This window comes from Chlamydotis macqueenii, chromosome 1 (assembly GCF_036417535.1).
Source record: "Chlamydotis macqueenii isolate bChlMac1 chromosome 1, bChlMac1.mat, whole genome shotgun sequence".
Classification (NCBI taxonomy): domain Eukaryota; kingdom Metazoa; phylum Chordata; class Aves; order Otidiformes; family Otididae; genus Chlamydotis; species Chlamydotis macqueenii.
In genome coordinates this window covers 77,117,568-77,141,467 of record NC_141556.1, presented here as the reverse complement: position 1 = coordinate 77,141,467, position 23,900 = coordinate 77,117,568, and the positions used below count along the sequence as shown (strand labels likewise).

The window sequence follows — 23,900 nt, the reverse complement described above, 5'->3', positions numbered from 1 at the left end:
TCAAAACAATATCAAAACATCTTTTTTTTTTTTTAATTAGATCTCAAGCTTTATGCAACACAAACATGATATAATGTTAAGGTCAAGGGAGCAGATGGAGGTTTTGAAGGAATTCTGATTTAAGACCCCTGAGAAAGACCGAGGGTGACAGCTAACATAAATTGTGGCCAGCCTCGCTGCATCCAGAGGGGGCTGCTGGGATGCTTGGCGATGGTTATTGGACAAATTCAGCTGAGAGAGTTTCAGAGGAGTTTGAGAGGCCCCACAGCATGAGCACGCTGTCAGAAGTGGCAAAAACTGAGAGTTTCACTACTCCCATCCATGATGGCCTCTACTTCTACTGGCTGCAGAAGCCGCCAGCACCCACCCACCTCTTATCGGAGAGAAAGCCAGTCATGTTCGTCACTCCTATAACCCGCCTGACACAGGAATCGGCATTCCCAGCAGTCAGACGTTACATGAGGGCTGCAACAGGCTGAAGCTGGCCACTGTTTGTCAGTAGCTTAGCAAGAAAATAAGGGCCTCTTTCCACAGCTGCACAGGAGACTCCTCTGTTACTGCACAGTCTCACACCAGGATGTTATTCTGGCTCCTTTTTCCACATTCAAGCAGGCAAATGGTGAAACTTTTATCAAACACTTGATAAGTTTAGATTTCATTTTTGCTGCCTATTCAATTGGGATCCAGTCCATATCGTCTTGTCTGACAACAGCTGGCCACCTGTCTAAAGAAGTTTTTGAGCTTGAGCTTCAAGCATGTCTGCAACCTTCTCAGAGATGCTGTGATGGGTCTTGCACCTCTCTAGTTTCCAGAGAGAATCAGAAGCAGGGAAGTGGGGAGGTTGCAATGACAGCTTCCAAATTAATCTCCAGAAGCAAAGAATCCAGAGCCTAGAATAAACACACATTGCGCTTCTTTGCAGCATTAGTGGGGCTCAGAGAGAAGAGACAAGGCTGGAGCAAGAGTTACAGCCACAGAATTACACGGTACACTGGCCCTGGACACACACATACTTACAGTTACTCAGGCTGTATATGTGAAACCTTGCATGAATACGTAATGGCATATACCATCTTAATACAGCAAGTGTCAAACACAAGTGCATGCACATTAGCAGTGGCAAACAGAGCTGGGAGTCCAAAAATCAGACCATGACACACTAGGAAAAAAAAAAAGAAAAAAAAAAGGGAAAAAAAAAGCCTAAGCTCTTGGCCTTCCTCTTCATGTTTCTTTGGTCTTGTGTTTGGAATATAGGCAATACAGAATCCGCATTGTAGTCTTCATATCTCCCTTCACAATATCTGTGGATACACAAACCAGAAACCACAAAACCAGATGGGAAGGATTAGCAATCCCTGGAACAGAAGTAGACTGCAACTGCCAAAGACAATCTTCCACCTTTCCCCAATTATAATGCAAACTTAGACAATCTCATTGTAACAAGAAGCAACACAAGAACGACAGAGCTAGCAAATTATTTGTTTATTAAATGGACTTAAGGAAAAGGGACCTTTACTGGTCATTTCTTGCTGGAAGACAGGATAAATAATGCACAGTAAGAAGTAATTCTTCACCAGCAGAGAACAGAGTAGATAATTTAATGAGACTTTACAGCTTTAGTTTTTTATTATTCTTCTATGGCAGGAATCATGCTGGGAATTACCTGACACTTTATTTTTTGGTTGTAATGTTTCCATCATATTTTGCTGCTGTTGGCTGTTTCTTTTTTTTTTTTTTTTTCATTTAGTTTTCAGCTTCCTTGTTCTTGGCTGTACAAACTGCTCTCGTATTTAATAATGGCAATGGAAAAGAGTAACTGATTTAGAGGGTTTACTGTTCTTCTTACAGTGCTTAAATCACTGGGAGAAAGACTAACAATGAAACACCAGTAAATGAGATCCTTGAACAGTCTAAATAGTGTACTGTAGTAAGTACTCCTAAATCATATTAAATTCAATCACTACCTGAGAATTTTCCTAGTGCAGCTAAAGGATCTGCAGATCTTGGCACCAAGATTTCTTATATTGACCAACTCTGGATCTGAGGCAGTGCAGAATAGCCAGAGGGGAGGAAAGAAAGCATGAGTTCAAATCCTTTCATACTGCAGGTGAATCTCAGCACGGAGACCCGAGATCACACAGATTACTCTTTTCAAAGCTAACATAAATAGCTTTCCAAACTCCTAGCTCTGTGCAATATGGCAAAAATCCCACAATTTGTGCATGCCTGTCATGCAAACTGCCAACAGCACCAAAGCATTAATGGGGAAAAAAAAGAAAAGGGAGAAAAAACAAAGAAAGTAATAAATTGTATCCTTCCCTCTCCATGAAGGTTGGATGAGGCTCTGAGCAACCTGATCCTCTGGTCAGGGATGTCCCTGCTCCTTGCAGGGTGGTTGGACTAGATGACCTTTGAAGGTACCTTCCAACCCAAACCATTCTATGATTCTATGAAGCCGTGGGTTATGTACTAAACACATGTAACGACTTGCTTATGAGTAACTAATAGCGGAAGAAATAATGCTTTCTATTTTTAACAAAGAATTTATTTCCTTATTCAACAACACGCTTTTGATGGGGTGAGGTGATGTGCCCTGCACTTTGCAACAGGTCAGGCTAAGCAGTCACAGCACCATCCATTAATGTAGCCACATCTCTTATCCCACCAGGAGCTGGTAAAAAAAAATTCTGTGGACCATTTTTTAAATTGGAAAATCAGTGGTGAGGCAAGAGAGGAGAACTCGAATGTACATTGACTCAGCGATTAAAGCATTCACTTGGGTGCAGGAGATCAACATTCAGCTCCCAGGTCTGAGCTAGGCAGAACAGCAGCTTAAAACCCATGTATTTCGCATTCAGGAGACTGAGCCACCAGCTCTTCTGGGTTTGAATAGAGCAGTCGGTGTTTCTGATTTTCAGGACATACACTGACATACACACACTCCAAGGTGTCCTTCCACATGAAACAAGCTTGTTTTCAATGCACTAAAACTTTTTATGAGATAGGAAAATAGCTTTCCCTCCAGCTCAGCTGCTGTAATTTCCCTAGAAGCTGCCACTGTTTTAAATCCTTAACAAATACTGACTTATTAAAGAGTTTAAGTTTAGACTAAAGTTACTAAACTTATAACAATCCAACATTTTTACTATAGAAATAAAGATTGTTCAAAACATTTCTCAGCTTTATTGCTGTTGATTCTGCATGAGGAGCTATGGGTCAGTCATTAGGTGAAGTGTGTCAGTGTCACGCTGCAGAACCTACTTTCTTCAATTACCCCAACTTTTCCTAAACCAGGATATTAGCAATTCTATTCCAGACAAGTTTGCGTGATATGACTCACCTTCAGAGTTCACGGAAAAATTCAGAAGACCTCCATCTGTCAGTAAGTCCAATGCAAGGTTAACGTTGTGAAGCTATTGATAAGAGAGAGAGATATCAATGTAACAGAAAATATTTTCCACCTAACGGTGGGGTTTGGAAAAGTATTTCTCTAGTAGCTGAAGATACTGATTCAAAAATATGTACTCATATTCATCTCCTTAGTTTTGATGGAGTGCTTTTCAGAATTTCTACCAATTACCATATGAAATCGGATGTAAAATCTGTCTCCAGCAAAACGTATCCCATGAGGTGGGCAGAAGAATTGATTTATTTAAAAATAGACCTTGCATGTGAAAGTCTTGTGTTAATGGATGTTTCCATTGGCAAAACAGGCTAGATTCATAACTGGATCTATTAGATGCATGGAATTTATTTATTTATTTATTTTTTTAACAATGCCCATATGCTTACCACATTTGGAACAAACAAAAATACATAAGGAAAAAGTTCTTTATATTTAATTCAGAATTACAAAGATTGGAAATATTCAAATTAGCTATATTGGTGAGCTAGAAGTTTATCCTTTAACCTATAAAGATGTCTACACACAGTAACAGCAGTGATGATATACTCAATATTACTTGTGAGAAATTAAGCACACGTCTATGAGGGAAGGCTGGGGAATTTTTCTGGTTTTTTTTCCTCACTGTCTTTTTTCTCCCTTCCCCTCATAAAAGCAGCATCCCATGCACATGCAGTAGTCATGAATGACTTTTTAAAAGTAAGATAACATCCCATTACAAGCTTCTAACAGCTTAAGGGCAGTTGTTTACTTGGCTACTAATTAGCAAGCTTCCTTTCTCTAATGAAGTAAGAAGACCTGAACAAACTTCAGATTGTCTCTTCATACATTTCTTAGGCTACTGAGCAATTTATCCTTTGGGAGGCACATCATAACTGCTGCCGTGCGGTTCCCTATTATCTTCTGACAATAAGCACGGGGTCCCCCATGCATAAGCCAAGCAAAAACGGTGTGCTCTGAAGGAAGTGAAACAATAGATTTATGTTGTACCTGGTTCTCTGATTTACCAGTAACTGAGACTGACAGTTTGGATTTGGGCTTGTTTTCTTCCTCTGATAGTCAACAGCCAGGAGAGCTTAAGCTCATACAGACCTACACAATTTTCTGTTTGCAATAAATAAATCGGATGTTTCCTTAGTGAACCAGCATAGATAAAAGGGGCACATTTCCCTCTCTGTAATGTATGAGATTTGCAAGGAATGGTAACATGCAGATTTCAAAATAACTTTTCAGTCAGAAATACTGGTAACTACCAAAGAAAGGCAACCTAGAAAAATAAGTTGTTTCATCCGGTTGCGCTTCCAGACTCAAAGGAGCTAGACAGTTCTCTAGGATTTACAACTGGACAAAGGTCAGGACATTTTGGGGTATTTCAGCTCTGGGCCTGTTTTTCAAAAGTACCGAGTTCACCCAGTTTTGATAAGCACAAGGGCCCTCCTTCATCATCTTCATCTCCTGACTGCACAAAGTTCACCCCTAATTTCAGCCTGACCTATTTTGTGATTATATTCTTTGTCTCAGAATACACACCTTTCTCTACACATGAGTGCCCAGCGCTGGACTTTCTTTACAGTTACTTGTAAATTTCATTCTTTGGTAATAAACATCAAAAAAAAATTGCAACAGATCTACCTATGCACAGTGTTGTCTTCTTGCACCTGTAGGTGGGTCACCTCCCAAATTTCTGCTCCTGCTTTCCTGATCCCTCCTGTCCCTTTAACAGGGACTCCTGCCCTCCCCATTTCTTGTTTCTGTTTCCTCCTCAGTATCACTGTTTCCATCCCAATTTCCCTTCCCTGCAATTCATGAAGTGTACATATCAGTTTTGAACCACAACCTTTCAGCTTGAATGAAAGTTGACGCACTGCACTGATCACAACGGTGTATGTGGTTGTCACCATTTTTATAACACAAATGACATGTTTTAAATCTCAGCAAAGGTTACATTTTCATACTTTACTGTACCAATTAACATCTAAAATGACAGGGAGTTAGAAAGCACAGGGGAATTGAAAGACGTATTTTATATACAAATGACAGTTGAACTATGGTTGCTCAATATTTTTAGTTATATTGTCATCCTGCTTTTCATCTTGTAATGAACATCAGAGGAGAAACAAATGGTAAATACCAGTTTGGCAAACTGTTCAACAAAAAGTCCAGTGTGTGGAAGTAACTTGGTGAAAATGAAACTACTAGGATGTAGAGAATTGTACTAAACCATTACCCAAACCCATTCTATCCTTCTCTGAGGAAAGTGACCAGCGACCTGCACATGCAGGGTAAGAAAAAAAAAAAAAAAAGAAGCCTGAACTCTGATTTGTACCTGAAATGTAGGGGTATCTCACTTCTTGAGAGAGATCTGTGAGGCTTGAATAGGTCTGATCCAAAAAGAAAAGGGTTATCGATGAAATTTTAAATAAAAACATATTCATTGACTTCCTCTGAATAAAGTTAATTGAAATGTTAAAAAGTTATTTCCAAGCCAATGGACCAGAGCAAACAGTTCTGAAAACTGAGTGAAGGAGGAAAAAGGAAAGAAAAACAACTGCAAGGTAATGCTTTGATTCAATCCTTCAAAATATATTTTCTCCATTTTGAATCATCTTAGTTTAAAAAAAAATTCAAATTTTCCTAATACCTTAAACAGCCATCAACAGATAGCAATGAATTTTTGACAAAATTTGAACATAGGTCTCAGACAAATGCGCTTGTAAATGTTTTGATGAAAAGCTCCACAGGAGTATTTATTAAGTAATACGGTACCTCTTAAAATTTTCATTATCAATAAATATTGCCCAGGGAAATTAACTGTGGTGACATCAGGAATAAGATGGGAGCCTTGACTGTGCGGGGAAGCTGTAATGCAAAACCATGCCAGAGGAGAGATTCCCTTCTCAGGCAGCTCTCAAGCAAAAAGGATCTGACACATTTCACCTTCAGAGATCTGAATGGATATAACCCAGGAAAAATAGCTATGGTTTCAAGCTTTTTAGAGCTATCCAGTGACCCAAATGAAATATCCCTACCCACACCAGAGACAATTATAAAATATCTCACATATTACAAAATATTTCCACATCCTAGATCTGTGGAGGAGGCGTTTGCACCGGTAGCCCAGCACGCACTACCTTCTGGCCGATGAAGCACTGATGAAATCTGCCTGGTAGAGGTTGAAAAAAGAGTCAAACAAGGCTGGCTGGGTAGGTTACAGCTCCCAGCCTTAGGGGAGGAAAAGATGTAAATTCTCAAGAGCTTTCTAAGCACAAAGGGGGCCTTCAAAATGTTCTGGTCATGTCTTGACTAAGGTATATTTTTAGGACAGCGTAAGGAAACCTATAGAGATCCAGTTCTGTTATGGTGTCAACAATTTAAAAATGTTGTTTGCAGGACAGGCTTGCAGGAGACAGCGTACCAATTCCCCACCACCCAGAGACTCTGTCCTTCACTAGAAGGCGTCAGAAGCATGTACCTGCCTAACAAATGCAAGTAACGATAGTTTGCCTCCCATGAGGGAATTAGTTTGGAAGAAGACACCAACCCGTTCCAAGGTGTTTTTGCATCCCTGAGTGCATGCATTTGTACTGCCCCAAACCACCGTCCTGCAAACGCTGTGCATGCACGTGACTTCATATGCAGCAGCAGTTAAAGCAAGGGGCAGAGCTCTTCACTGACATACAGAGGCACTAAACACATGAGACGTTCGAAGCCTCAAGCTCTCAGTAATTAAATAACAACCTACCATCTCCGTGGTGCTGGCTGGGGTCAGGAAGAAATCCCTTAAATTCAGAAAGTAACCCTCCAGTTGTCCAGTTAACAGAAGTAAGATAACTCCATCTGCAAACTGGATGAAAAATGATCTAAATATTATTTATTACCTTGGCTTTTAGTAAATTACTCTGACAAATGCCATTCTAGCAATTGAGGAATTTCAATGATCCTGTGGCAAGCAGACAGCCTAATGACTCAGCTCTCTCAACCCCTTCTACACTGAACTTCGTATTTAGTTATATAAGGCTCCCAAGTTCCTATTAGTAAAAATACAACCTTGTAAAAGGACAGCTATTAAACTATTCCAGATGCGAAGAGACTTCAGACAACCACAAGCGACAAACGCTTAACTATAAATAAAATTAAATTGTGCCTAGTGCCTGATATTTACTGCAAAACACTTGCAAAACTTTCTTTCTCACAGTTGCCCACCAGCAAAACCCAAAAGAGCACTGGAGCACAGCTCCGCTTTGCATCTGCAGGGCAAAATGCTTGGGGATTGCTGCTACATTGAGGTTTTGAATGCCTGGAGCAAAGCAAGAGCTGCGGGCTGATTTATCCTGCAGTTATTGAGTGTGCGTCTGCAGAAGCAGGGAAAGAAAAAGCCACAAGGGATGTCCCCAAGCTCATTTCCCATCACTCTCTCGCTCCCTGGAGGGGTGCGGGGAGGATGCTGTGGGTCCCCAGCTCTGCCCAGAGGCAGCGGAGGGGGACAGCAGAGGTGTGATTGTGCCTCTCTTCACCGGCGCCCAGGGAGGTGATCCCAAGGTGCCTGATGAGCACTTCTCTTGCAATTTCACAGACGCTTGATGTTCAGAGGATGGGACTTCGAAATGTAGTGAAACTCAGGCCTTCGTACAATGAAGAAAATCCAGCATTAAAAATCACTAAGCACCAGGAATCGACTTTGGTTAAATTGTCAGAACACCCTTATTTCCATCCTAACAGAACGAGCATCCATAGGAGTTTGGCAGACTCAGAAAATCACTCCCTGTAGCATTACAAGGGAGACAAGGGCAGCCTTCAATACAAAGCTATATTTTTTTCATTACTTATGAGCTTCGGAAACTTCAGAGGCTGAAGTCTGATATCTTAACCTGAGGCTAGAAATAATTGTTTTGTTGCCAAGTTTCAAATTAGTACAACAAAAAGGAGGAATCCTAATGGGGAAAGGAAACACTCAAACGGCTGACAAAACATGGTTAACATGCAGCTTAGAGCAGGCTACCTGAGATTCGATGTCTTTCACATTTAATCCTAATTTTCCAACATGCTGGTTGACAAATTGCAAAAACACCTAAAGGAAACAGAACGGGAGGAGAGGGTGGAAGAAAAAAAGAACTTTTTTTTTTCAGTGAAGTCATGAATTATGCATTACCTTACAAATTTTGATGTCTATTAAAAAAGTAAATTACCTCTTTTACAGCATCCAGTTTATCTGGAGCACGGCTAAATAATTCATCAAAGGCATCACCTTCTGTATCAAAACAACATTAATTGGTATTATTTAGAATAACTGTCAGATCAGAGGTTTAAAGTGGCATCAGAAGGAGAAAGGTGTTCACATCATATAAGTCAAGGAGGAAAAAAAGTTGTAGCGAGAAGAGGAAAAAATCCTGCTTTTCTATTTATCAGAGGACAAGGTGACAGGCTTCCCTTCAGCCTGACTACGTCGGAGAAAACAATTTACTTCATTTAGCTCTGTAATTTTTGCCTGCAGAGGTTCTCAGGATTCATGCTGCCACCAGTCTGAGCAATGGCTAAGTTTCTCATCTCTACAGTTTATCTCTTTTCAGTTTTGTGTTTTTAACCCTGAGCCTCTGGGATAAAATACTGTAAGCAGCGAAGAGGAGCTATACATTTTACTGTTCTTCCCCAACAGAAATGTCAGTTACATCAAATTTGCAGGGAAAAAAAAGCCCCCTTCCTTCAAAAAAACCCCACAAACTAGATATTGGGTTTGGAAGCACTGCCCTTCCTCTGAAAATTCATGGAAATCAAAAATGACCAGTGCTGCCAGCCAGTTTAAAGAGAGGCACCGAGCCAGTGCCAGCAGCACTGTGCCAGAGAGCTAGCATGAATTTAAAGATTTCTGAGGAAATTAGATTAATCAAAATCCCTGTGAATGCCCACCCTCACCTCCATTTTCTGCCCAGGTTTAGCAAAAGCAGGATACATCCTCATGGTAACCTAGCCACAAGGCTTTTCTGTGGCCAGGAACAAAGCATTTGAAACATCCTTAAAAATCAAGGGTGCTCTGGCAGCAGAACTAAATGGGGAACCCGTTTCTACGGTGCAGGAAAGCAAAGGCAGCTTTGCTTAAGGAAGATTCCTTCCAAAACCAAGCAGCAGAGAAGGCTCCGCTGCAAAAGGGTTTCCTCCGGTTTCTCCCTTCTCCCTGTCAGAGGGCTGCTGCAGGAGCAGTGTCAGGGAAGTGGTGAATCCATCGAACAATTCGCTAAGCAACAGCCCGAAACCCTGCACCGGTCTTGCAAACTAGAGAGCCCTCTTCCGGAGCCAGGCTTTGGGATTTCTCTCTTTGTTAAGCACGCTGTGTCAAAAAGAGAGAGAGAGCGAGAGAGAGCAAGCATTTTGAAGAGTGATTTGCAGATTTCCCTTCCCAGCAGAATCAGGCTGCTGGAAGAAACACCTAATTTCGGTGGGGGTGGGCGGTGAGGTTCAGAATTTCAGCTCACACTAGAGACCACTCAGCAGAATAAGCGATAATATATATTAAATGGTACATTTAATACATATTCGTGCTTCTGCAAAGGATGAAAGTGCTACCACAAAGGGCACAGCAGGGAATTAGAATGGTTGCCTCGATCGACTGGGGATGCAATGCGCTCCTTTGCAGCAATGAAGAGAGCTCACATGGAAGCCGGAGCAGTGCCCAGACCTTATGTAGGCTCTGGACATGTGGACATTTTTCACCTTGAGTGTTTCACAGCCCTAAGCGCAAAAACTCTGGGGACATTAGTTTTACTGAGCTATCATCCATAATGGAGTACTGGTAGATTTCCAGATCTCATTTGCCAGCTGTGAAAAGGAAACTACATTGAAACAGGTAGCAAGAAGCAGCACAATTCTCAAGCCATTACGCTCATAAATAGTTCCAACAGTGAATGAGGTCAATGAGTAAATCCAAGATATACTTTGCCCCCAGCCAGATCTCTGTTGGGTCATCAATCCCCCGTTTCATTTCTTGTCTCAGCTCCCTCGCATCTGTTGTCTGTAGTCCACAGGCAAAGTGACCACTCAAAAAAGTGGTCAAAGTGAACACACATTAACTGAAGACATTGGGAGAAAAACAGTAGGAGAAATCCATGAATCTCCATTAACTCCAGTGGGAGGATACGGATTTTATAATGAAGTAAAAATGGATCAAAATGTGGTGTGTAACAGCACATAACAGCGAAACACTGAACTTGGCAATGCCAGTACTTACTTGACTGTGCTTCTAATTTCTCTCTAAAAGTGCAATAAAAAGCAAGAATTAGAAAAAGCATTCAGCAGAACCAATCTTATTCATAAGCAAAGCTTAGCTGGGTCACCAGCTATCTTGTAAAGCAGGAGATACAGTACAAAGTGCCATTAACCTTATGTCAGAATAACTTTCCAACAGGCATTTATAAGTACACTATATATCTGTATAGGCTCTTGGAAATATATGAGATTTTAACTGGCCCACAGACCAATGAACATTTATTTTATAAGTACAATCCATAATAACCTATTCCAATAAGCTGCTTATGATATTAGAGTTTGAAGATGTTCTAGCATATAAAAGATTATAGTAGGAAAATCTATTTCTAGTTCTTGGAATGATGTCTATATTTTCTTGGTATATAAATGGTATCCTACTACTTAACTCCTTTGATCTCACAAACTCAGTAAACTCAAACCTTTCTTTCAAAGTAAAATAAGAAAAGAGCTGACTCCTTTGTCTTTATTTAATGATGCAATAGCAATAAATTAAAAATAGATTTAAATCACTGTGGCTTTAGAAAATTTCCAGTTTAGTCTGGGACAGGTAAATTTACAGTAGTTGATTTTTATAATTATATTTCTTATTATATTCCATGGTAATGACAAACACTAAGCCTCAGAAATAGTCATATGCATTATTTTGGAGAAGTTTATATAAAGAGTAAAGAAGGGTATTATACCATAATATTGAATCTGAAGAGGGGGAAAAAAAAGGAAAGAAATCAGAGAAACAGTTTGCATGCATATGCATGCTCAGGTTTACACTTTTTGTCATCATCATGATCCCAGCTATTTTTTCTAAGGGGGAAAACACCCACAATATTTCCTTTCTGATTGACAGCATAAAAGCCAGATATATCCCCTCTTACTTGTTTTCTGTGATATATTCCACTGCATTTGCTGTCTTTAATCCTCTGGAGGTGTTCTGTTGAAAAGACAATAAATATTTTTGGTTTTGTCACACAAAAAAAAATCCGTAAGCATTAATGGGGCTTTCATGACCTGTTTGCTGCCTTAAATGATTACCAGAGGACATTTGTTCAAGAAGCCAAATACAATTAGTACGGGCACTTTGGGAGGTTCCTGCTCCCTCTGCTTTCTTCAGTTTTCAACCAGAAGCTAGCTATGGCTGCTCCATCAGAGGAAGCCAAAGGAGAAGCTCACGGTCCTTCAGTTGGTGAAGTTCCAAGACCAGCATGTTTACTTGGAGACTTGATGAACACATCAAGCTGCTTTGGCCAGGCAACGATTTCCTTGCACACCTCACTGCAGTAAGGACTCTTCAGTTTTACAGCACTGGAGGTGGTCACCTCTGCCTTATAATAACCTCATGCCATGGCATGCCACCCATCAATGAATACCCCCTGCAGAGGACTTAGGTTTGGTGGGTTGTTTAGATTTAGGTTGGCAATTCTCACTATTTCTGAAGCCACCTGGGATCATGGCTTAGGTCCTTGTATCTTTGTTCCTCTGTATGAATCTTAGTACTCCACAGAACGAAACAAAAAAAAAAAAAACCAGTGCTTCAACCCAACTGACAGTCTGAAGAGATGGGAGAGGACAGGCATGTCTGCTGCTTTATTCAGACACCTGGGAAACAGCTCTTATCACTGAAGAGTCTCTGAAGTTTGCTGCTCTCCCCTTCTAGGCAGTGAAAACCACCCTCTGTTTACATACTGAGTCAACTCCTTTGGGTTTGACTCATCGCTGAAGGGGAGCACACTCAGCTCCACCGAGGCAGGTCCTTTCTGCAGGTACATGTTGTAGAAAGGCCAAGCCTTCTCTGGTCTCCTTTGGGCTTCCTCAACATTTCCCACTTTTTGCCCTCAAAGCCTCTTCTGAGCTGTGCCTTCATGGGCTTTCGTCACTTTTGACCTAATGATTACTGTTGCCATCAGGGGCATCGATTTCTCCTACAGAGAATCAGCTCACTACCACAACCCCATTATCTACATTGTCACTCCTCTCTCTCGGGGGTAACAGCCCTTCCTGATGCTGCACTTTCAGAGATAATCCCTCTCAATTTCTGTGCAGCTGAGGCACTCGCAGCCCCATAAGGCACTAGACGGAGGGCCGCTTTCCTAAGAGTCTGGGTTGTCATGGATCAGATCCACACGACAGGAGCGTGGGCAGCAACGCACAATTTGGACTCCCTTTATATACCAGAGAGACCATTCTTCTGCTGAAGCGGTCAGCTGGGGCCACAACAGCTACCTTTGTAGAACCATGCCCCAGAAGAAGCTGTCCCTCCAGGACACTTTTAAACCTCCTTAAATGACACACGTAGCTCAAGAGCATGCTTCGTTTGAGTTCCAGTTATAACCCTCCAAAGAGGGAAGGGCACTAGGTCATGCCATAGAGACCATGTGCTGGGCTTCCAACACCACTGAATTGCAAACCCTCTGTCAAAATTGTAACACAGTGGTGCTATTTTTTGCAATTATATCCCAAATTGCAGGATATTTGCAGTCCCAGAGTTGACTTTAAGAAAAAAAAAAAAATAGAGGAAGAAAGCATGTAGATTTGTCCTGGATTCAGCTGGGATGGAGCTAATTTTCTTCTCAGTAGCTGCTGTGTTTTGGATTTAGTATGTGATTTGGTATGTGAGTAATGTTGATAACACACTGATGTTATGAGTTGTTGCTAAGAGATCAAGGACTTTTTCCAGCTTCCCAGGTTTCGCTAATGTGCAGGTGTAAGAAGCTGGGAGGGGTATAGTCAGGACAGTTGACCCTAACTGGCCAAAGGGGATGTTCCATACCATAGATGTCATGCTCAGTATATAAGTGGGGGTTGGCCAGGGGGCAGCTCTCTCTCTCTTGCTCCTTTTGCTTGCTGCTCAGTTTTGTTTCCATGATCACTGCTCGGGATAGGCTGTATCTGTCGTTGGGTCGTCAGGTGGTGAGAAATTGTGCATGTTTCATTTTGTGTATTTTAGTATCCCTATATTTTGTTGTTACTGTGGTTTTCCTTTGCTGTCCTAGTAAACTGTCTTCATCTCAACCCGTGCGTTTTCCCTTCTTCTCAATTCTCTCTTCCATCCTGCTGGGGATGGGGAGATTGAGCACGCGGCTGCGTGGTATTCAGCTGCTGATTGGGGTTAAAACACAACAAGATCTCATCTTGTAGAGAAAAATACCAAAATGTGATCCCAATGGAAGGGGAGTAAAAACTCCTTTCCCCTAAAGAAATAAATCTTCAGCATTAAACCAATGTCATGATTTATTAGTGCAGGCTTCCATGTTAAAACACTTAAGGGATAATAACAGCAGAATTTCTTCTTTTTCTTCTTTACAGAGATCAACAGCTGTTTTCAGTTTGGACTATTGCTTTTTTTTGATCAAGCAGAAAAGACAGTACAGTGTTTGTACCCTTTTAAAGATAGTGTATCTGAACTGAGAACAAAATGATAATCTAGTCCAGCCAACTCAGAAATTAAAAGGCATAGTTCACAGAAAACACAAGTATCTCTTTCAGAACTGCACACACATTTCTCTCTAATTCTAAGCAAATTAGAATTGTGAAAGGTCTCTAGGATCTACTGTAACAAATACTGAAATTATAATTACCTCAATGGTGATTGTTTCCACTTTAACATTTGGAGGCAAGGCCAGGCTGGGTTCAAAGTGCTTTGCTATTGCAACCAGAAGATGCAGTGTGCTCAGTAAGTCCTTTGCCAAGATAGCTATGCCATGTAAAGAAAGAAAACAATGTTTAGTGTGCAAAACAAGTCAACCTCTCTCTAATATCATAAATTCTCCCTGTACAGAGGATCCCAAAGTCATGGGGGGCCATAACACAGGTGGGACAGCAGATTGGGGTTTATATAATATCACTGTTCAGCAATACCACAACTTAGAAGTCCTTTTTGTGAGACATACACATGGACGCTGAGGGCTGTTAAGTGGTCCACAAGCCACACACTTTGAAGATGCAGCTTGCATGTCCTAGTCAGGGTCAGATACTCCTGTCTCACTTCTGATTCAACTACTAATTGAAAACAGGTTGTTTAATTACTCTTCTGGCACCCCTTTGCCTCAGAGCAGCCTTATAGCAGAGGAAACCCTGTGATGGATAGTTTTCTCATATTTCACTTCTGCACCTACATTCCACACTCCATTTCAGCTGCTTTTCTTCCAGTTGCAAACACTTAGACACAGCTTCCAGAATCACAGTGAGTTTCTGTCGCTGTTTTTTTTCTGTTAATGCGATCTTGTCAACATCCAGCTTGAGAGATCCTAGGTTTTCTTTGACAGAGAATCCGTAGGAAGGAGAAAGATGTATTTTAACACCACCATAGGGGGGGAAAAAAAATCAGAAACATAAATCACAGCAAAGCACACAAAGTCTTGTTTTAAATGTTTGATACCACTTCATAGCTTCCACAGACCCACATCCCACAGCTGTATGCCTTGTTAAACCCCTGCACTCTCAGAAAGCCTCAGTAAAATAAGTGAAGCTCTGCAAAAGGGAGAGGACTCAAGTCATTCTCTGCAGCATCATCCCCCAATTCTAGCATTCCACATTCCTCCTTTTCCTAGTGGAAGCTACAGGAATCTGACAAGTGAATCTTTCCTGTACACAGCATACAAAGGCAAAATCAACTCGCATATATCTCATGAGCTCATTGCTCAGACAAGTAAACTATGAACTAGATGACCTTTGGACTAGATGACCTTTAAAGGTCCCTTCCAACCCTAACTATTCTATGATTCTAAAATAAGCCAATCCTGTTCACACTGCTGCCCTCAGCCTTGCTGAAAAGGAGATAGGATTTGAAAGACATTCCCAAAGAGAGTGAAAGGGAAAAGAGAGATGGAGAAATAGAAATAGACCAACAAGCTGTTCCAGGAGGTTACATCTTTTATAGAAGCACCTCGTGGTCTAAAGCCTCTTAGATTTTCATCAGTTCCAGTTCCAGCTCTAGCTCAGTGCTTTAGACCTAGGACTATTTACTATTTTTTTTTAAAGCAAGAAAACATATAAACTATAGTGCCAATTCCATCCAATATTTCTGGTAGCATCACAAGTCGCCTTTGTGATCCTGGCCTATGAAGCCACCCTTCCCTTCAGAGGCACTGTAATTTCACACTTCAAAATTAACCTTTTTATTACATTAACTAGCAGGCAAAAAGACTTTATTAGAAGGAAAATAATTATATAAAAACAATAGTGGACCATCAGGTGTTGTTCAGAACTGCAGTTATCACAGATGGTTCACAATGCAGTGCTTTCTCCGCTAGCGAGAAGCGAGACTCCAGCAGATCACTGCTGTTGCGATCCGTGAGGTTTATTCTCTGATCTGGCAGTTGCTCCACGAGGTGTTTGTGAGCTAAACTCAAAGCAGCAGCTTACCCAAAAGATGATGAAGGACCAGCCCATCGTACAGATCTTCTTCCAGACTTTTAACCACTATGTGCTCCTCTTTCAGAGTTGTGTTAATCCAGTCGATCAGTAACTGCAGAGGAAAACAAAGCAGCTGGCAATTATATTCTTGTTGTTTAGGCAGTATAGCACTCAGGTCTATATTGGGTTTCACCTTTCTCTTTAGTCCCTTATCTCACATCTTGGTTTGCTTTCAACCGCCACTTCCTTTGTGCTTTTTAGTTGTTTTTTAAAGGGAAGTTAAGAACCAGTTACTTCTCCCTCATTTTTAAGTGAGATAGACATCTCACAAGTTATATTCCTACGAATTTTGTAGAAATAGATATACAGGTGGAGAGACAGACGCTATGCCCGCTTCCATCAGGAGAAGGGCTGCAGAGTGCACTTCCCATCCTCTGCCTTCATTAGACATCACAGAATTCACACAAATTCAACTGTCAGACAAAAGTTTGTAAGAAAAGAGGCTTCGCTCATTCTGTTGGTTGTTTCTTGTAGTCATCCATGTTACTAAGCACTCCTCTCTTTCCTCTTCTATTTTTGCTTTCTTTTTCTTTGTGCAATTTTGTAATAATCTGTCTCCAAATACCTTTTGGGGCAAGGGAGAAGCATTTTGTTTATTTTGTTTTCTTATGTGGTAGTCCTCCCACTGCCCTTTCCGATATCCTTCCTGCCTCTGCAAGGGGAAGCTGCTCAGGAAGCCGAAGGCTGGCTACAACAGGAAAGGAACCACATTCCCAGTTACATCCCTTGGCCCCCCAGCCCCTTCCTTGAGCACTGCGCTCCCACGCAGGAGAGCAAAGTAGCTCCTCAGCACTTCCCCAGGCATCTGTTTTATCCATGTGTGTTGATAGAAAGGGAAGAGGACCTACTGAAACAGAAGTGAAAAGCAGTAGCCCCAGCTGGCTCTTAACAAGAACCTCTTCTCGAAAGAGGGGCATTGCTTGTATTGCTGTTATTGCTACAAGTGAGCATCTGGAGTTTGTTGTGTGAATAATATCCTTCTCACTTGCTGTAAACAGAGGGGGAAATTCATAGCAGATCCCTGTAAGTTAGCCAACGTTAACAAAAATGTAAAAAGCAGCTTGGAAAAAAAAAACAACATATCTCTGAGATGCTTGAAACCGCACAAGAAACAAAAATGCTTGGCGCCAGCACTTGCCTAAACTGAGAAGCTGCCAAAGTGTTTGTAATATACTTGCTCAGCTATAGAAATAACAAGAACTTTCTAGAGCAGAAAGCCGTGCTCCTCAGCTAATGCTTGCAGGCTAAGACGTGGCGATGCTTTTTTTCTGTTAATCATCAAAATATAAGAAAAAAGCCCTGAAGTGCTAAAACTTGCCTTAATTCAGTCTAATTCTGTTTCATCTGAAACAGAGAGAGATAGAGTGGCACCCCAAACACAACGGTACAACCAGATGGAAGTGGGAAAGCAGAAAGCACTGCTGAGTGCAGATCTACGAGATCCCTCCTTTGCTATCTCGCCTCTAAACAGCCACATCCACAGCCTGCAGCTCACACAGCTCTGCCTTCAGTCCTGTTGTCAAGGCCTCACTCAGCTACAGAGCAGAGCGTTGCATCTAAAAATGAGTAAATATGGAAAGGAGAAAAGAAAAAATACTTCAAGAAGTTTGCTACTGGCTTCCAAATGTAACCATCCTCTATTTTACAAGCAGTTCGGTATTTATAGTAACTACAGTGAGCCATTTCACACTCCTTGGTTCCCCAAAGCCACCTCAAAATGAAAATGCAGTGGAACGGAGACTTTCTCCCAAGTGAGTTTCTTTGTTTCCCTTATTTTTCCCTTGAAGATACCTGCCTGTCCTCCCTTCCATCCCAATCTCTTCTCTAGAGGAGCCATGAACTCTTTAGATTAGGCAGGCAATCAGTGGCATCGATGGGCACCCAGAGGACTGCCTCCCTTGGGACCCAATTTCCACCTCCTCATCATCTGAAGAAAAGAAATTAGACAGTGAAGAAGATTGTTTCAGGTGTCTCTGAAAGGAAATGGATTAAGCACTGAAGCTCACAGAAATCTTCATAAACTGAGGAAAGCTCTTCATTTTTGGCAGTCTGGAAAGAACAAATTCAGTGTCTCTCTGTAGACAACATAATTGCATTTTGCAGCACCACCTTTCAGATTTTCTCTTTTGTATAAAAACATTGTGAAAGCCTGATACAAAAATGAAATCTTTTCGATCAACTGTGCACGGAGGTTTAAGAAAACGCAATATAGAAATGCACATGTTTATGGATTTATGAATGCCATCTAATACACACATCAGCAGTGTGTAAACCACACACTGATAACCAGCCTAAGCTGGTTTTCATAATATTTATAACAATCATCTTAGTATCTCCGTAATGCAAGAAGTGCTGGTCTCATAAGAGACAGGCCACTTTTCTTCCAGGAAATTTCAGTATGCTAGCCTTCCCCTGGGCTGGGCCATTAGAGAAACACGGTGATTGAATGCACAAGGGAGGTTCTCAAAATTACTTGGAAATAAAGTACTTTCCCGTTAAATAGGATTCATCCTTCACAGTTACCTCAAGCAGACAAGATACCATACCAACAACTTGAAGGCTTTTCTCCTGCATCGTGGGTGACTTGCCTACCGTTCATCCCTTCTCCCTCTGCTCTATGCTATCCTCGTCTGGCTGCATTGCAGCCGCACCAGCTGTCACATGAGGTAGAAGACAAGACAGAAGACTGTTGCAAATCAGCACAGCAATCCTAGAACTTGTTAGCATGGGAGAAGTGTAGGAAACTTGCACGTATCCGAACACCTCCGGCAAAAACGCTGACATGAGTTTGCTTTTGGTCACAGTTCACTGTTTCAGCTGGATTCTCGTTGCTATCACACCATCGTTACAATGAAGTAGCAACTGGGTACTTCTAGTGTGGCTCATCCACACGCCCCAAGTTAGGAGAGGTATCGTGTAAGAAGAAACTAATTTTTTCAACCTGCGCTCCACTTTTCACACAGCAGTGACCACTCTTGGGTGTTGTGGGCATTTGAAGCTTGCTCCTGTGTGGCCCCAGCCATCCTGGCAGTGTGCTTAAGCACAAGCTCTGGTTTACTCGTGTGGAGCCCAAGTGCCAAAAGCAGAGCTCATCCCCATCCATGGAGAGTGGGGGACTGGGGCCAAAGAGTTGGGTAATTTACAGGGCTGACATTAACACAACAGATTAAAGCAACTTGAGGTGAGGGTTAAACAAGACAGTAAAAGAAATAGTACCAGTTTTAATTCTTCCAATTTGGGATTGTTGCTTGAGGATGGTTTTATAAGTTTCTTCTTCTCACCTATGAAAAGAAGCAAACAAGATTCATAACAATTATCAGGTATAACTAATGCAAGTTTGCTGTAAGATCTGCTGTCAGATTAATATTACCCGATATCACTAATTGTCATATATAGAAACACAGTTATTTTTTAACTGACTCCTTATGAGCGACAAAATAGTATATCAGACTATTAAGACTGCTGTTGGAAAATATGCTTCAATGTAATTCAGATCAGTAAGATCTAGACAGACAATTCTGGAAAGAGGAAAACAAACTGGGTCAGATCCTTATGTATGAAATTTGAATTTCAGTTAAAGAACAAGCTAGAATTTGTGTTGCTTCTTCATGATCTGCCTCTAGAGAGTCAGCAGCCAAATTACACACACAGAGCTCACTCACTGCTGATAAAACCAGGGGACCACTGCCGAAAAAATATACGATTCCTTTGTATTGCACATTTTCCGCTTGGTTGTTCAGGTCATTCCTTGGACATTTTTCTGTCCTGGTTAATAAAGTTCATACCTTGAGCGATGACATTCTCAGCTAGGAATTGATTAAGTGCAGCAGGCTGTGTAAACACATTTGAGAAGGCTGAATCCATTGTCCTTTCTCACTCCCAATAAACTGGTAAAAAATATGGGGAGAAAAGGAACACGAGTAAAGGCATGTAAAGATCAAAATTCATGCTAAGAAGAAAACAAACAAACAAACAGAAAAGTTTTTTTACAGTTACTATTTTGTGATGGCTGGATTGCTTTTTTAAAAAAAAATCTGAAAACGTATTTAAGTGTATGTAAAGAAAAAGAAGTTAAAAAGGACTTTCCTTTTTTTTTCTGTTAATCATCAAAATATAAGAAAAAAGCCCTGAAGTGCTAAAACTTGCCTTAATTCAGTCCAATTATGTTTCATCTGAATTAGATTAGTAAAATCTATTCAATCTATTCAGCCTTCAGTTCCTAGGTATCAATGGATATCTGCTATCAATGACCAGTACTTACGAAGTATTCAATCAAGAATATAGTAGTTAAATTACTGAGAGAAGCTTATAAATACAAGCAGTTTCCTTTATTAGACCAGCTGGTATAGCTGTGGGGAAACAATGACATGTTTCTGGGTAGACAATCTCATCTTCATGTTACATTAAGTTACATGGCTTCTCAAAGATTTTTTTTTTTATTTTAAACACAGATTGGAGAATGACTTTCCTTCGCAACCCAGATGTCCTCAAACGAAAACGACTATACAGCGTCAAACAACACACTATACAGTGGTGAAAATACTGTGTTAACAAACGCAAAACTATGGGTGAGGTTTTCCAAAACAGCTAGGAGTCGTGTTGGAGGACAGCAGAAGTCAGAGAAAGGAATGGGGTTGTTGGCATTGTGTGGAGAGGCTGCATAGCCATCTATACATGCTGTCCTACCAAACACCCAGCTGGAGTTCATCCCTGTCACCAGCAATTATCTACGAATAAGAGGCTGGCAATGATACCTCCCACTCTTCTAGAAGCTGCGACTCAAACCACAGTGCAAGTGGAGAAGAATCTGATTTTTTAACTATGTATATGTAAATCTGTGCCATGCTGCCTACACAGACCACACAAAAGATAGAGCCAGGCTCTACAGGCAGCTTACATGGTAGGAAATGTTCCATTTTAAGGGCTTGCTTTTGCAATCTTAATATTGACGTAAAAGCTTTTCAGTCAAGTCCAAAAGACTAAAAAAGCTAGGATGCTTTAGCTTGGCAAAGACTAAAACTCAATAAAAAGTTACAGACAGTAGAACCTGAATAGTCTGTTTTCCAAACTATGTTATAGAATCATAAAATCATTTAGGTTGGAAAAGACTTTAAGATCATCAAGTCCAACTGCAAATCTAGCACTGCCAAGTCCACCACTAAACCATGTCTGTAAGTGCCACAACTACACATCTTGTAAATACCTCCAGGGACGGTGACTCCACCACTTCCCTGGGCAGCCTGTTCCAATGCTTGACAATCCTTTCAGTGAAGAATTTTTTCCTAATATCCAGTCTAAAACTTGCCTGGCACAACTTGAGGCCATTTCCTCTTGTCCTATCACTTGCTACTTGGGAAAGAGAGACCAACATCCACCCCATAACAGCCTCCTTTCAGGCAGTTGTAGAGAATGATTAGGTCTCCCCTGAGCCTCCTTTTCTCCAAACTAAACAACCCTAGTTCCCTCAGCTGCTGTTCATAGGACCTGGACTCCAGACCCTTCACCAGCTTCGCTGCCCATCTTTGGACGCACTCCAGCAACTCAACCTCCTTGTAGCGAGGGGCTCAAAAGTGAACACAGTATTCGAAGTGCGGCCTCACCAGTGCCAAGTACAAAGGGACAATCACTTCCCTTGTTCTGCTGGCCACGCTATTTCTGATACAAGTCAGGATGCTGTTGGCTGCCTTGGCCACCTGGGCACACTGCTGGCTGTCAATCAACACTGCCAGGTCCCTTCTGCCAGGCAGCTTCCCAGCCACTCTTCCCCAAGCCTGTAGCACTGCATGGGGTTGTTGTGACTCAAGTGCAGGACCCAGAACTTGGCCTTGTTAAACCTCACACAGTTGGCCTCGGTCCAGATACCTCTGTAGAACCTTCCTGTCATCAAGCAGATCAACACTCTGCCCAACTTGGTGGTGTCTGCAAACTTCCTGAGGGAGCACTCAATCCCCTCATCCAGATCATTGATGAAGATATTAAACAGAACTGGCTCCAGTACTGAGCCCCGGGGAACAGCACTTGTGGCAGGCCATCAACTGCCTTTAACTCCATTCACCACAACTCTTTGGGCTCGGTCTTCCAGCCATGCAAGCAGTACGATGGCTCTTTATTAAACCAAATGTATGTTGATTTAAGTGCAGGAAATCAGACTTATATACTGCAACTGTACAAATGTTGTGAAAGGATGAGGGATAATGGTTTTAAGACAGAAGGAGGTAGATTAAGATTAGACATCAGGAAAAAAACTTTTTACAGTGAGGGTGGTGGAACACTGGAACAGGTTGCCTGGAGAGGTGGTAGATGCCCCATCCCTGGAAACATTCGAGGCCAGGTTGGATGAGGCTCTGAGCAACATGATCTGGTTGGAGATATCCCTGCTTCTCGCAGGGGGGGTGGACTAGATGACCTTTAAAGGGGACCTTTAAAGAGCAATCCGAAATATTTAAACAAGAGTCTAGCCCTGGCTTGCATTTTTCAGTTACCACCTCCATTTTGCCACCAAAGAGACAGCCTCAGCTGCTACCACAGGTGGCTGAAGTGAGATGCTAGGATGGCCCAGCCCTGTAAGCACAGCGGAACAATGCAGTTGCTGCAAATGCTGTTACGTGCTGCCCATAGAAGATCTCCAAAGTTACGCTTCTCTCCTTGATAGCTTTATAGCCCAAACAGCATGGTGCTGCTCTGCAGGCTTTCCCTCACATATTTATTAAAGGATCCAGTCAAACTGCATTATGAACATGTATTTTAACATGGATTTTGCCAAGCCTAGAATATTGGTAGAAAATAGCAAATGGATGCTTTTGCACATCACTCTGGTAAAACAAATTAGGTAAAAAAAAATCCCAGCAAGCCATTAAGGGAAAGGGTCATAAGAGAACTGGTTTCATTATGGTGGCTGCAAAATTGAATGCTATCTCTAAAAAGATGCTTGGTAAAACAAGATAGTAGGAATTGAGTCATTTAGGGCCTGAGAGATAAGACTGCCCAGATGAAATTAACTGAGAGAGAAAAGTTAATTAGTGTAGAGCAACCTAAGGACGACTTACTTTTAAATTAGGTTTCTGACAGCTGTTACACCTTGGGAAGTCCTGCTCATAAGTCTTCTGTAATCGTCTGTGTAAGCCACAACTTACACAAGTATTGCAGCAAAGCTGAGTTAGTGTATTTCCTACTTCCTTTGACCATTTACACATCAGTGATGTGTTCTGCCTGCCGCATCCTTGGTCTCTGTTTGGCCAAGGAACTCAGACATCAGAAGCCACTCTTTAAAATTTGGAAGCCTGTAAGACAAGGCCTGAAATTAAGAATTTGCAATAGCATAAGTTAATATCCTCTAAGGCCTCAGTCCTGTGTGTCCTACGCAGTCACAATATTAGAATTGCTGTACTGGGTAAGACTAGCTTGCGTACTATTCAGTCCCTTGCAGCACCCAAAAGCAGAAGCTCAGGGAGAAAAATAAAAACATAAACAGAACAAGCGTATACAGTTTCTTCCCTAAAACACTTGAACAGCCTGCAGCTCAGCCTTCCTAAATCAAAACTGAGGTCTTGGTACTTAGAAGCTGTCAACACATTCACTTCCTGTGAACTTCCCATTCACCCCTTTAATACATGCATCTCCCACCGTTCCGCAGCGAGGAGCCAAAGAATGCAGCTTTACTTTGCGTGAAGCACCACCTCCTGTTTCTCGCTCTAACCTACCACCTGCCAGCTTCCCCTAAAGCTCCCACTACACACAGAGCAAAGGAGACCAACTGATTCGTGTTCTTCACATCACTGTGTTCCTACTCCATGTTACTACTGCATTACCATCCTACACCCTCAACAGTCAT

The 23,900-nt window shown here is 41.6% G+C and overlaps 1 protein-coding gene across 1 annotated transcript; it reads right to left on the bottom strand.

Moving 5' to 3' along the window:
- PARVG (parvin gamma) lies at positions 1-19,958 on the bottom strand. The gene is made up of 12 exons (XM_010126537.2): positions 19,855-19,958; positions 19,286-19,350; positions 16,019-16,121; positions 14,770-14,910; positions 14,233-14,348; positions 11,533-11,588; positions 10,623-10,645; positions 8,590-8,651; positions 8,403-8,471; positions 7,146-7,247; positions 3,341-3,413; positions 1-1,301 (listed from the first exon to the last, which is right to left on the bottom strand). Exons 1-12 carry the CDS (start codon positions 19,931-19,933, stop codon positions 1,222-1,224), a joined length of 969 nt encoding a protein of 322 aa, XP_010124839.1. The 5' UTR covers positions 19,934-19,958; the 3' UTR covers positions 1-1,221.
- Positions 19,959-23,900: the final 3,942 nt, after the last annotated feature.

What these genes read in the sequence shown, in the direction of transcription:
- PARVG (XM_010126537.2), bottom strand. Translation starts at nt 19,933, where the DNA reads ATGGATTCAGCCTTCTCAAATGTGTTTACACAGCCTGCTGCACTTAAT. An exon ending in GGTCCTTCATCATCTTTTGG is followed by an intron (nt 14,911 to 16,018) that starts GTAAGCTGCTGC and finishes TCTCTGTCAAAG; the next exon opens with AAAACCTAGGATCTCTCAAG. An exon ending in TTTTTCCGTGAACTCTGAAG is followed by an intron (nt 1,302 to 3,340) that starts GTGAGTCATATC and finishes GTGTATCCACAG; the next exon opens with ATATTGTGAAGGGAGATATG.